This window comes from Candoia aspera, chromosome 3 (genome assembly GCF_035149785.1).
Source record: "Candoia aspera isolate rCanAsp1 chromosome 3, rCanAsp1.hap2, whole genome shotgun sequence".
Lineage (NCBI taxonomy): Eukaryota > Metazoa > Chordata > Lepidosauria > Squamata > Boidae > Candoia > Candoia aspera.
This window is the reverse complement of record NC_086155.1, coordinates 56,005,584-56,020,381: the sequence shown is the minus strand read 5'-3', so window position 1 is coordinate 56,020,381 and position 14,798 is coordinate 56,005,584. Positions and strand designations below refer to the sequence as shown.

Here is a 14,798-nt window from a genome sequence, read left to right as displayed (position 1 = left end):
TGTCCCATTTCCATAGGAAATTACAGTACAGCAATCACCTACTATGACTCTCACCTGGATCCCATCTGTCCCCTCCCAGTACACCAGCTCGTACTTGGTGATGCGTTCTTGAGATGCTGGCAGCCAAGTCAGCATGATCCGTGTATCCGACTCTGCCTCAGCCTGGAAGTCTGCTGGCTGGGCTGGAACTAGGGACCAATGAAATAAGAGTCAGTGGAAAGGGATCTGAAAAGCTTTAGGAAGTTTCCAAGGCACTAGTCCTAACACTAATACATAACAGCATTTTCATCAACTCTGTTCAGTACATTCCCTTTTAGATTCCAAATTTAACAGTTTTTTATTACTCTTGTTAGTTAAGATGTCCATTCTTGACAAACATACGGTGCTGATAAAACAATATAGTATTTATAGTCCGAAAAAGGTCACATTTTCCTCAGTCCTAATTAAGAAGCATAAACTTGTTCTTCAATGAACTTAGTCTGTGTCTGGATCATACCACAATCATGATCTTTGCCTCAGATGCCTGATCCCTGGGAGAATTAGGGCTGAGCAGAACATAGAAGGGACAGTATTAACTCTAGCTTTTTCCGATCTATTCCTCTCTAAAAGTGTTGGGACTGCAACTCCCAGAATTCTAGGATATGCAACCTCCACACAGCTGAGGGGGTTATCAGACTGGGGAAAACTGACTTACACCAAAAATACCTACCACCCTGCTGGGTCTTGACTTGAATAACATCAGAAGGGGGGCCATCTCCTACTGAGGTGAAAGCCAAGACACGGATACCATATGTAGTCTCAGTTATCAAACTGCCCACTGTGGTGAGGTGACTGTCATCAGTATTGTGCTTCTGCCACATGCTGAGTGGTAGATGGGGATTAGTGGTATAGTACACCCGGTAGCCTCGAATCAGTCCATTAGGTTCTTCAGGTTGTTCCCACTGGACCAGCATAGTGCTAGCACTCAGCATCCGTGCCTGCACTTTGAGGGGTGGGCTTGATGGAGCTTGTTCTCCTGTCCGCGCCTCAACCAGTTCACTAGGGAGGCTCCTTCCTATGTTGTTTACAGCAATAATGCGGAATTCATATTCTGAGAAAGGGCTTAGGCCACCAATACTATAGCGGGTGGTGGCCACACCATCCACTTCTTGGAATGTCCCCTCCAAAGATTTGGGTTTATACTGGATGACATAGTAGGAGATTGGGTCTGCGTTTCCTGAATCCCAGGTGAGAGTGACACTGGTGGCTGTTGTTTCAGTCACTAATGGCTCTGTTGGGGGCTTTGGCAGAGCTGAAAATAAGAAAAAAAAATCATGCTATTAGTGCAAACACTGCAATGCACAAAATATAAGGTTCAAAATCTTAACATTCTTCTTTAAAGGCAGAAATAATTTCACTGGAACATATATTTTATATTACACACTACCATATATTACTTGAAGTGCTTTTTAATGGAAGGGTAAACATAGCAATCATGTTATTAGATGTGTTCAAAGAGCTTGTTGGTAGCTGGTTAAATAATCATAATTTAAACTAGAATCCAAGTCAGGCTTTCAAAGGAAAAAAGGTTCTTCAGCTGGGATACACTTCAGGAACTTTTGTTCAGGGCCAATGCACAGGGGACACCAAGACAACAGTACTTGCACTGTACCACTATTACAAGAACAACATTGTTATGGGAAGCAGAAATCTGTGGGAAGTGCATTTGGGTGAGGGATATTGCAGCATCCTGGGCCATGATAACTCCAAGCATTAGCAGGAAAAGTCAAACACTTTTTGTACTGCCAGAGAAGAAAATCTAAGGCCAGTACAGTATTGTGTTTTGGGATTCTTTTATATGTTGATTTGATAGCAGGAGGATGGACGGACAGACAGACAGACAGACAGACAGACAGATCGGTCCAAATAAGAGAAGAATGTTATCAGAGAAATTAATACAGAAAATGTCTCTCAGGTTTTTGGTGGTTTGTTTGGAGATTTGTTCTCTATTATGTTTGGGTATCTGTTCTGTGCAGTAAAAAAAATTACCAGATACCAAATGAGAAGAGCTAAATGTCCAATGTTACTTGTGTCTAGGACAGAATTTGCTCTTAATCCCACAGTTCACAGGGGACTATACAGCATTGTTTGGCCAGTCTCCCTGAGAAAAAAATAAGAACGTAAAATCTGAATATAATCTAGGAAAATATAACCGTAGCTGTATATATCTATGCCGTAACTTCTACCTGGCCCTGTGAAGTACAATAAAAGACACTTCTTTTACTTTGGGCAGTAATGTGGAACTTCTTACCTTTGACAGTAATCTGTGCTGTTGCATGGATTACTCCCAATGAGGACATGGCTTCGCATGTATAGTTGGCTGATTGTGTAATATTGATCAATTCTAGAACATTCCTGCCCATTGGCATGTCATCTTCTTTTGTCAGTTCCACATCTCCAACAATCCACTTCACATAGGGCATTGGAGACCCCACTGCTACACATGTGAGGTTCACACTCCCTCCAGGCATCACCTCATGGTTGCTTGGAGGGATTGAAAATCGAGGAGACACTCGCCGCACTGAAACAAGGAACAGACAACTAGTAGGGTTACAGCCTCAACTTCAGTACAGTATTCATTTTTGCTTTCAAAGTCGATGGGTAGTGGGGACATCAACACTCATCCTACTGAGTAGTAGTAAATCACTCTAGAAAAAGAGAATTCTGTGCAAGAAATGTTTACTAAGGTTCATGTCTACATGCCTCCTTTTTGAGTCACACTGGCATTATTTTAATCAGGAGGTCTGGTATGTTACATCATGACACTGAGAACCATCTCCATTTCAACTGCATCCTGCTAATTAGAAAATAAGTTCATTTCCCATTCATAAGGTGCACTAAAATTCTGCCGGATGGAATTATTTAAGTGGTTAGTATCACTGCAAAGTGGTCTGCAGGCCAAATCTATGTTACAAGGGCACGTACATATTTTCTTTTTAAATTATTCCATATATTATAACTAGTTAAAATAGCATTCCCAAAGAAAATGTAAAGAGTTCCTAGGCCATGTCCAAGCTTAGAGTTTATTAGGCAGAAGTTCTTTTTTGGAAAGGAGTTCAGATCCACGCTGACAGAAGAGCACCTGGACAATGGGTCCTCCCCACCTTTAGGAATGTCCTCCAGGGATGACTCACACTCCTTATTCAGTCATGCAGCATTCCTCACTTGGTTTGTAAGCAAGCCCTCATATATACTAAAGCTTGCTGGCTGTTAGCTGAAGCACTTCAGTTAGGGAAATGGTACATAAATGATGCTCTTCTCTAAGGCCAGCGTTACAGGCCAATTTAACAGGGACAGAGAAACATAACTGAGCAGAGTAAATCTTTGTCTCCTCTGGGCAAACTCATTCCAGGTTCTATTTAAAAAGGATTGTGTTACGTCTCCTCTGGGAAGCCTGCTTCTCCAAAATGAAGTCAGTGCTTATGTGTGCAGAGTCCTCTCTTTCTTAATAGCACAGCCTCTCCAATTCATACAGTCTGGCTGTTCAGCAAAGAACTAAAGGGCAGTGAACCTATAGAAAAGGCCTGCAGGGCGGGGGATTACTGAGCAAGATGGGAAATGCTTGCTCAAAGGGCCATGGTCTACTGGGAGTGTCTCATGCTGGGCTTCTTCCTGTGCTGGTTCTACCACTACAAAATCATGTTAGAAAGGGGAAGCTACTACCATATGGGCTGACGAGACTCAATTCAGGTTGACAGGCTAATAGTTCCCCTAATCAAATTTTGCTTGAGTTCTTTTGGATGATTCATTCTCAAGCCAGTGGACTTGCAGAAAGAAAACCGGCACAGAAGCTCCCATAGTACCACGAACAACAGAATGAAGAGTTGAGGATAAATGAAACAATACTGTCAGCAATATGCATAATACACACTATTTTGGTGACAAAAAGGGGTCACATTAGCTTCATACCAGCTGGAGGAATAATAATGTAAATGTTTTCAAATGTGTAAAAAAAGGTTGTTTCTTTTTATCAATTATTCAGTCTCAAATCAATAGTTACATGCATGGTTGCCAGTGAGAGACCTGCTACCCAACTGAAAGGAAGTACTTTATAAACATAAATTAAAGCAAATAAAAATGGTCACATTAGCTCTAACACGATTAGGAGGATATCCAGATACTTGATGGACATGGCAATGGGTCAACATGATGGGGGTGTTTGTCCAACATAGCCTGGATCTGATCGGCAAGAAGCAGGACTCTTCTCCTCCCCATCCCCCACACAATGAACATGATGCTGAGCCAGCTGAGGAAGAGTTTGCTTATATAGTAGGATTTCAATACAGTGGACCAACCAACTTCCCACCCACTCACCAACCAAACTGGTCTCAAACAAAAACAAGCTTTAGGAATAATGCTACAATCTCATGCATGGCAATTATTCACTGACGTGACATGCGCCAGACAGACAAAAGACCAAAAAGGGAAAGAAACTAGTATATAAAATCTGAACAAATAAAAATCAGTGGGAGTGGTGGAAGTGCACAAAAATGCAATTACTGGAGTTGGAAACGAAGGTGGGGGAAATTCATGCAGAAGAGTCAAACACAATCAGTAGCATGCCTTTGCCATCTGCTCCTGTGAGAACCAAATAAGGTAACTCCTATCTTCTGTTTGGATTATTTAAACCACATTCAAACATATACATGCATGCTCAGTAGTTAGAATTAAAGTAAGTTTTGACCAGAACAGAATTCCATGATTTATCCCTCAAATATCAGCCCTTAGCTATCTCCTTTGTTGCAATAAAAGAACCTGTCAGGACTATACTTGGAAGAAAGAACACAGCTTGTGAATCTGCAGATAAGAGCTTTAGTTCGTTCAGCAAAGTGCTATCGAGAAAACCTCTCACCCTTTTTGAAAGCTGCTGTTTACTATTCTAGTGGAAGGGGATGAGAAAAGGTTACTTGACGATATATCAGACATAGGGCTCTTCTAGCCTAGCCACAGGATGAATGGCAATGAAAATCACTTCAATTTCTTGGGGTGGGGGGAAGCAAGGAAAAAACCAAAGCAAGGAAAAAACCAAAGCATGAAAAAAAATTAAAGAAAGCCTGAAGGCAAGCCTTTTCCCCACAGTTTTGTTACCCAAAGATAGGATCTAGGGACAGAAAAAAACATTTCCCCAAAGAACTCAGCCAAATGCCAATCTCATGACTGAAAACAGATACACATCTCCCTAAGGCCAGCACTGACACTAAGCTGATGATCCCTTTTTTCCTTTTGTGGTAACTTGATTTTGTAGTAAGAGTGCCACATTTGGGACAAGGCATAAAGGTACAGGAATAAGGTTGTGGAAGATTTTTTCATAGGCTATTCTGTTTCTGAGCCTTTGGCTAAAGGAATACATTCCTTTTTTTCTGTTACGGCATTAATAATCCACACACTGGCCTCCATCCATCCTAACAGAGAGGGTAATAGTGTTTATGCTGCCCAAAAGGGAGAAAATGAGGGTGAAAAGAACTGCTAGGTAAAAAATTCAAGGTTTACTGATGTCAGGCTGTGCTGCCTTCCTTAGCATCTCCTCAGTATTTTTGTTCCTCCCAGTCTGATTATAAATAACCATTAAAAGTACAGCAAATCAAATTGTAGTTCTCAACATGCACAAGGGAAGAACAGGGGCAAGGCAATCAATAGAAGCTCAGATTCTTCCTTATTAAATAAGGATCAGGGGAAAGCTATCCTTCTTCCCTTCTCTTCCATTTTTAAAATTTATTTTAAACCTCACACTGAGGTCTTCAAATCTGTAAAAGAGAAAAGGATGGGCTCAGAGATGCTACAGTCAAACCAAGTTGGAATTCTCAAGATCAGAAATATAACACTAGAGCACTGGCAACTTCCTCATTTGCCTGAGTTCAGTGAGATGTGAAGCAGGACTGTCTATCAGCCCTACAATTCTCTGACAGAGCACAGCAGAGCTGGGGAATGTCACTTATGCAGCATCCATTCACATGTGCCAATGTTCTCCCAGGCTCTAATCTCTTGTTCTTCCCTGTTACTAGAGTGGGAAGTGAAGCAGAGTTGTCAATCAGTATTACAACATTTTGACAGAGAATAGTACAGCTCATGAAAGTCACTTATACAATGTCAACACATGTGTCTTATTCCTGCCAGGATCTAGTTCTTGACCCTTCCTGCCACTCAATTATTTAAGGAAATTCCAATCTGCCAATTACAGAAATCTTCATTCAATTTATAAAGCAAACTGCAGGTACCAGATTGGTCTACACTCATTCTAAAAATGCCTTTTCCCTGGCCTGCCGGAATTTGCTACAGGGTGGGGGATTTTTTTTAAATAAAAGCAAATAACAATTTCACATTTTTCAAGAAGCACATTTGTAGGATAGTGATGTTTAGGATTTATTTTAGCAGATTTTCAAAAAAGAAATGCACTGTCATCCCTCCCAGGGCATGGAACAACATATAGCTTGCAAAAGATGGACAATCTGCACATTTTCCCACAAAGTTGAACATGTAGTCTGGGCAATAATTTATGAAATTAAGGTAGAAAGTAAGTGACATAGTCCCTCCCAAGCCACCACACAGCAATGGAGGTAGGAAAAATATCCCAGCAGAGACGAGAATTCCATTTTGAGAGGTTGGAATGAAGCAAACAATACTACAAAGTTTTAATAATTTAGCATGCAATAAAGTGCACTTTCCCTGCATCCAGAGCCAATGAGCATGATGTCTCTCACATCATGGTAATGGCTTCTCAAATTTAATCAAATACTGAGGTCATTCTATTACAAGTCCTCCCAGCAGTTTCCAGCTTCCTTTTGAGAATCTCCAGGTACAAGACAATTGCTTAATACTGGGATGTTGTAATAATAATTAAATGATTACAATGAAACTAAAACTTCCTGGGAAAGAACAGTGTGGATGGCCAATTTAAACAGAATGTGAAGGCCATTAGCTAGCCTACTTATATTTGCTAAGGTTAAATTCAGACAGTTTTCCTGTTATATGGCAATTTTTATTTACTTATCTGATCCTATGAGAAAATAAAATCTTGGCTGTATTATTTGCAAGATCATTTAAAAGTAGTTGATACCACTGCAGTAGAGGCTCAGCTTTTCTTATATCATGAGCTTTAAATTTTGACTCATAAAGACTGGCCCATCTCCTGCAGGAAATGTACTATTTTTATGGCTCCTAGTTTGTATCATACTGGATCAGATTATGGGTTGTAAATTAAACCTCTAGCTATATAATCTTAGTCATCCTGGTTTGGGTAAAAAAGCCAGGATTACTCTCAATAGTCTAGAAAGAATGGCAAAATTGTTATCACCAGGACAAAGATTAACAAATCTTTGATTTTCACAAAACTATCATTTTACTGAATTATTACTGCAACCAATTTTTGAGGGGCAAAACACACAAATTTATCCCTGTTTCATCATTTAGAGTTAAAAATGGTAGAGCTGCTCTTGAGAAGAGCTTGACTTCAGGTGACTGTTTTTGGTTGCCTTCCAGAAACATTAGCCACTGCCTTCTGAGGTTTTTTTTTAAATTCCCAGGCTAGCCAAGAGCCATGGATTTCCCAGGAGGCTTTGTCTCCCATTCAAATATCACAGTAATCAGAACTTGGCCATGTTTGGTGTCCAAGGTCAGTTAAGATTCGTTAGCTGTCACCTACTGAGGCTCATTTAGGAGGAGTGGTTATATAAATCATCCACTGAACAAATCTCTTGTGTCATATATGATATTATATTATTGTGCCATATATGGTATTACATTACATATATGATATTATATGGTTATAACATTCCTGATATTTATACCCCTTTTTACTCATCTCAGTTTATATACAGGGCTTCTGCTTTGAAGGAAAGCTGGGCTAGATCATGAGTACTGGGATAATGTTTGCTATTTCCTTTTATTGTCTAATACCCATTTATTTAACTTATTTTGTTCAATTAATTTGCTTCTGGAAGTTGGAGAAGGTATAGACTGAAAATATTATGAATCATATCTTGGTAATTCCTTTACTCCTTTCTCCTCTTTACCACAATGATCTTAAAACAAAAATATTCTTATGGTATGGTGGCACCTGGGACCTTTCCAACCTATTGACGGAATCATCAGCAGGAGGAGAAAAATGGAAGGAAGAAAATGCATTTAGAGGTTTATCTCCTACTCAAACAATGCTGTACTATTTATATTTTTAATGCATCCCTGAGTGCTGACATTTTATATACAATTTCCAAACCAGGGCTGAAACATTGTTGGATTATATTTCAGCTATAACTTTTAAGGCTAATTATTTGCACTGACAACCCCATATAACACAGCATCTATCATTACAGCAGTGCAATGCCAAGCACCCGTCACTGTTCAGTTTGGTGACATGCTAATAGCAAAAAAAGAGAAAACCAGACTGCTGTTTTGAAATTTGCATTCATTCACTTCCAAAAATAACACAGCATTAAAGATGGAGAGAGAAAAGAATTGCTTTATCAACATAAAATACCCTTTTAATATATAACCTCGTAGCAATCACAGAGCAATAATTAAATGTATGGGTGAACCCTTATAATTGTAAGTAAAGGACAGATGCATTTATTTATTTAAATAAATAAATTTAGAGACCCACTTTACTTCCAAATAACTCTAAATAGCGTACCAATTTAAACACTCAGTGCCAAAAAATTATAAACCCAGGAAACATCCCTCTGGGTTATTTAACACTTTTTGTATTTCACCCTATTAAATATTTGAGCTGTAGGGCATTTATGTGTGATGGACCTTAATGACATCCATTCTTGTTTGGTGAAAGGTTGTTACAAATACAGCAGTTTTTCTTCAAGGGTGATACAAATACATGCATTTGGGAATAACTTTACATGTGAAATCATTGTTTATTCTGTTAAATGCCTTCAAAAATATGCATTGGGAAAATAAGACACTTGGACTACTGCTATATAAAGATGAAAACATTTTTCCTACAACTGAAACTGGAACATGGAACTACTTCCATACATGAAATAGCCCTAAGTGTCCATCTGTCAGCCAAGGCTGTTGGCACTGATATATATTTCTAAGAACTCATTGGGAGAAATACTATTTGATCTTGCACAGCAGAGCACTAGGTATGAAAAATCCATGCAGCTTTATTTCTCAATTTCCATCTCTGCCAGGATGTCATGGAATACTGCCTTCAATAAATTTCAGTTTAAGACTGGAAATAAGAAAACTTTTTTACTCCATTGTTGGTTAAGAGGAGCATGTTAAAAAAAAAGAATATTGAGAACAAAAGCTACTGCCTCAGGACAACTTCAACAGCAGCTCATTAAACATACTCTAATTATAATCTGAATGAAGTATGGCTTGAGGGGCCTCAGTTTAAAGCAAGTACAAACAGCAGTTTTACACAATTTTGGGCTATTACAAAGCACAAGAAACAAAAGAAAGCAGGAACCTTTTAATGCAGACTGCAAACATGAGATCACTATGAATATATAAAACTAGTAAGGGGACAATATGGGAAAAACAGTGGGGTGGGTGAACTGTAGGGGCCGGATGTACATTACTTCACCTTCAAAACTGATATGTAAACATGCTGCAATTCCCAGTATGATTTTCTCTATTATAACTGGGGCATATAAAGTAATAGATTTTGCTTACTCACAAAAGAGGAGGTACCATGGGTAAGAAAAAGTTGCTATGTTAGAATTACAGCTGGCTGGGCCACTAGCAAGTTCAAAAACCATTTGTCCCTAATCCCAATACATAGCACCATTTTGAAATTATCTGGTCTAAGACTAACATTGCACTGCAGCAAAAATGCTGGACTCACTTATTTCTGTCATCCAAGTTACTCCCCTCCTCTACAATACCTGGATGCCACCCAACATTTTTCTCAGTAATAGGAAAAAAAAGTAAGATGGGCACATTTTAATTTCTCTAGCACAGAGTACAGCTGTTGCCCTTCTGGAAAAGACTAACACTCCTGAGGTTCAGACATACAAAATGAAAACATGAGGAAGTTCATCATTACCTACTGCTTTACAGTACAATACTATAAATAAACTCAGCATCTGAAAGGGATGGGGGAGTATTAAATGCAGCTGAAAGGCTTTTTTTTTTCCTTCAGGGAGTGGGGGGACACCCTGAAGACAAATGTGTTTTAGCTATGCTGTCCAAATTAAGTTACTTCAACTATTCTACTCCAGTGCTTTATACGGTGTGTATTATTTGCCCCCTCGTATCACACAACAGTCTAACAGTGTCACATGTTAAGACAACACCCTCTCTGCTACCTATGGTGTAAGTGCATGCAGCCCACTCCCCCCCAAACAAGGAAAAAATTGCAGTGGGATTGCATGCAGATAAAGGTCTGTGCATAAAAAACATCAAGCAACAAAGGCATGCAACTGTGGATTAATGCTGTCAGCAAGGTCATAGCAAGTTGGAGGCAGATTCCATCAGGGCTGCTGGGCAGTGCCTGGCTGGGAGCCAGTAGCCATCAGACCCCTTTCTGCAGGGATGACTCTCAATCCCCTACTGGAAAAATCCCATCTGTGGTGGCATACTGTAGGTGGATAATAAGTGAAAAGGACCAACCTTCTCGCTGATCTGAGAGATGAAAGTTTGTTTTGTTTGATGACATTGTGCGATGAAGATGAGAAGGGAATAAAAAAAGACAAGGAAAAACACAGAGAGTAAAAACAGGCCAAGCTGCATGTGTCTGCACAGCACTGAAACAAAACATGATGATTGAGACCGGCCAGGACTACCAATTCTGCAAGTTCATGTGCACGTATACAAACATCCACCCAACCACCTATATGCACAGGTACACAAATTTGCCATTCTTGTTTCAAAACAGTAGATCCACTTTCTCTTTTTCCAGATCCACATAATTCTCAACATCCAGTAAACAGCTTCAAGCATAGATAAGAATGTGCACACACTCAACCCAGAGGTGCATACAGACAAATTTCATTCAACACAGGATCTCAAGTCAACCACTGCTCTAATATCAGCAGAGGTACTTTAATCCCATCTATCCCACTCACAGTTTAAAATGAGCACACCCACTCCCCCCCACCATCATCGCAGAACACAGAGGAAGAGTGTTGGTGAACAATGGGAATTCTTCTAGCACGAAGAGCCTCTTGCTCCCTCTTTCCAAACAGAGCTAAAGACAGCAGAGAAACATTAGCACAACATGAACCAAGAGGTGTAACAAAAACAAGGAAAAAAAGGTGGGCAAGAAGAGAAAATAACAGCCACCCCAAATTGGCAGGGCAATCCAGTACATTTCCTGCTTTTGTTCCTGCAGGAGAGACAGTAAGAGGTTAGTTGTGTTTTCTGGAAGGGCATGAAATATCTCATTTCATCTGCAAGAATGACCTTACAGAAACTAGATATTTGTTGTGCTCTGTCTGAAACTGAACCTTTGCTGAGAAAATGCAGAGGCTGTTCTGGTGATTAGAAACTGCTTATGAGTCACATTTTAAAGCCAGAGAAATAAAGGGGGAAAACATGCTTATCAGCAGGCCATCCATTAAAAAACCTTCATGGGACAAGCGACACTGTAGATGGTACCATAAATAAATAATTTCCAAGGATAAAATAGGATGGGGCTTCCTGAACTTGGTCCATAATTAGGCTGTATCAAGGTTCCATGGAACCTTGGTACAACAGTCCATGGAATTTATTGACACAGTCTGAATTGAGAGAGGAGAATTAAGCCTTCTCTTTTGTGGAGAACAGAGAGTTAAATAATCACCCAATGAAGGGCCAACAGAAATATAATTATAATAGCCATTAATGATAGATATTAGGAATGTGCTATGCTTTGGATTTGAGCCCAAAAAGGTACAAAAAAGGTGTTTCAGAATGGCCATGGGTAGGTATGCTGTACTTGCTTGTGCCACCTTAAATAAGCCATGTGATCCCAGGAAAATACATGCTTACGTGGCAACAGGGTGTGACAGGATGCTTTGGACTGGACACGGATACACTGGCACCTTTTTACCCAAATGTTTATTTTCCTGGGATTGAGGTGTTACTGTACAAGTCTAGGAAAAGACACAGCTTCTTTCAGAAGGCACTGGCCAGTGGGACATGTGCACCGGTGCCCATCTTTAAGCACCTTTTTGGCTCCAGATCCGAAGTGTGGAATATCAATAAAGTACAGGAGAAATATACCATTGTTCTGCTTAGGAATGGATGGAATTGCCTGATTTTTTTTTTCTGGTGTGAATGTATGTCTGAGCACGTAAGAAAGGTGCGGGGGGGGGGAGATTATACCATTTCCTTTTTTCAGGACTACATCACTTTAAAATCTTAAGTGCTTCCAGGGCACTGTGGGAAGGAGCCAAATGTTCAACCTCTGACTATGCAGCCAAAGGAGAAAGATTCCATTGCTGAAATAAGATCTGTTCTCATTGACAGGGAGACAGCAACTGGGAAGAAAGAACAATTTAATCTTAGGTCCCCAACTGAAGCTTAATTCTCACTAAGGCAACAACCCTGCATTTGGACTGTCTAACTTCAGAACACAAGTGATTGTTCATCTACACAAAAATAATCTCTGCACATAGAAATAAAACTGTCATTGAACTGCAGTTCTCATTGAACTGCAGTTTTTATACAGTTTGGGTGATATTTTATATTAAGATACATTTAATAACAGGAGGAAAATAGAAATTGATATTATTGGATATTTTACAATAACAAAATATGGTAATTATAAGATACCAGCTCACCCTTCTTTCTATATTTGAAGAAGATTTACCACTGGGAGTCATGTTTGGAGGACTACTGAGGAATCAGGGCTGCATATACAAGTTTATATGCTTAACTCTCTATTTTTTCTATTGTTAAGTAAACTGACTTCTGTGTTAATGTTAACTGTATAACATGACATGGATATATATTTAAAGCTAGTTTTGTTTAATACATTAGAGATGCATGCCTTTATGATTCCCTTTTTCTCTCTTTCGCTCTCTGCTTCTATTGTTGTTATTCAAGCAAGAAAGATCAACTATTTTATTTGATGCCACCCACAAACAAATTTACCATCTCCAAGAGAACTGGACTTTAGGGTTTACTTTTTTCAAAATTATCCACTTTCTATGAAAAAGACCTCTAGGACTGAGGTGAGCAGTATAAAAAGAAAACTGTGATGCTCAAAGCATAACAGTAGGATAGTACAGTTCAATAGTATGTAGCCTGGCCTCACACTGGAGGCCAAACAAGCTGGAATGATTTGCCCACATGTATTTGCACTTTGGATTACAATAAGGAAGAGGTACTTATGAAACACACTAATATAAATAGCTACCTTTCTAGGCTGTCGGTCAAGAATAAGCTTGGGGCCTGTAATTTGTTACTAATTGATGGATTATCTTTTAATCTCTTCTGATACTAATGGATTATAGAGAATAAACATCTAGAGCTGATTCTGCTCTTGAAAGACTGAGGAATGGGAGTAGCTATAGTTTTTCATATCTAATGTCGAAACTGCCTGTGCTTTATCAGTAAATATTCTAACACCTACTGAATTGGAATGCTTACATTCTCTCTCCTGAGTCCTTCATTTCATCCCCTATCTCTGGCACCTTCCCCTCTTTTCAGAACCTTGGGACAGTAAGAACTGCAGTATATGACATCGGACATAGGAAGAACAACATTAACATGCAATAACCATATAAATAAATAAAGGCAACCACAAGCTCTTGTCCTACCAGTGCCTACAAGACAGAGAACGGACTTTCATGGACATTATTTGCTAAAAATAGCCATTAAGTCTGCCTTACTTGATGAGGGCCAATAGCATCAGAATGACAAAGGAGGAGCAATAACAGGACTCTATTCTCAGTGTTCAGTGGAGGGAAAAAACAACAAAGTAGAGGATTAATCAATCAGAACAATGGAGGGTTATTATAAAAACCAACAACAACAAGAATATTAAACCAATAATTTAGGAACTATGCAAACAAATGCAAACCTTTCCATTTTTTTATCCTTTTCCTAAAAAAATGGCACAGCTGGCCTTAGATATTTATTACAAAAAAAGTTTCTTTCACATAACTATCTGGTCAGCTTTATTTCTCTGATTTATTTAGAAGAAAGGAAGGTAATCATTTTGCCCCTGAGGGATGCATCCGGTGCTGCGTTCAATTTGTTGAGTAGTACCTTTTCACACAGCAAAGGTAAACAACTCAGTACTGTACTAGATTGGCTATTACCAAAACTAGGAAGTGGTGGAAATAATATCTCCTGCCCAAAAGGGAATTATATTGGTGGATTCCAAAGCCACACCGCTCCATTTAGAACATTCATGTTCTACATTTCTTCATTTCAATAAATAGCTGTTTTACTATGAAGAGAACTGCACCTTTTTAAAATTACATTTATAGACTGCTGTAGTCTTGAAGGACTCTCAGAGGTTTATGAAGATAAAGTACACAATAAACAATATGCCATTTTAAAAAATGCAGCAATAAAAGATCCACAAGCCAGTTAAAAATATAGAATAAAATTAATTAACCAAACCAAACTATAACTGAACCAAGGTGGAATCAAGGGCCACTCACCCTCTGGAAGAGCTGTTTTCAGCTGCTTCCAGAAGGCAGTGAGGCTGGGAGCCAACTAGATCTCCACTGGGGAGAGTTACCAATAAAAAACAGTGCTGCTGAGCCTCAGGCCCTCTCACCTTTCTAACGTGGGGAACTACTAGTAGCTTTAAGTGCAGCTGTATGCATATGTATTCAAAGATAGGCCAATGACATTTAAGCCCAAAT

The 14,798-nt window shown here is 39.3% G+C and overlaps 1 protein-coding gene across 3 annotated transcripts in view; it reads right to left on the bottom strand.

The window, feature by feature from the left end:
* Window positions 1-14,798, bottom strand: part of PTPRF (protein tyrosine phosphatase receptor type F) — a 567,382-nt gene that overhangs the window by 89,304 nt on the left and 463,280 nt on the right. For all 3 annotated transcript variants that reach the window (XM_063297776.1, XM_063297775.1, XM_063297777.1), the window contains exons 8-10: window positions 2,291-2,560; window positions 710-1,291; window positions 55-188 (exon numbers count right to left, since the gene is read on the bottom strand). In XM_063297776.1, coding sequence (XP_063153846.1) covers window positions 55-188; window positions 710-1,291; window positions 2,291-2,560 — 986 coding nt within the window. The remainder of the gene's footprint in view (window positions 1-54; window positions 189-709; window positions 1,292-2,290; window positions 2,561-14,798) is intronic.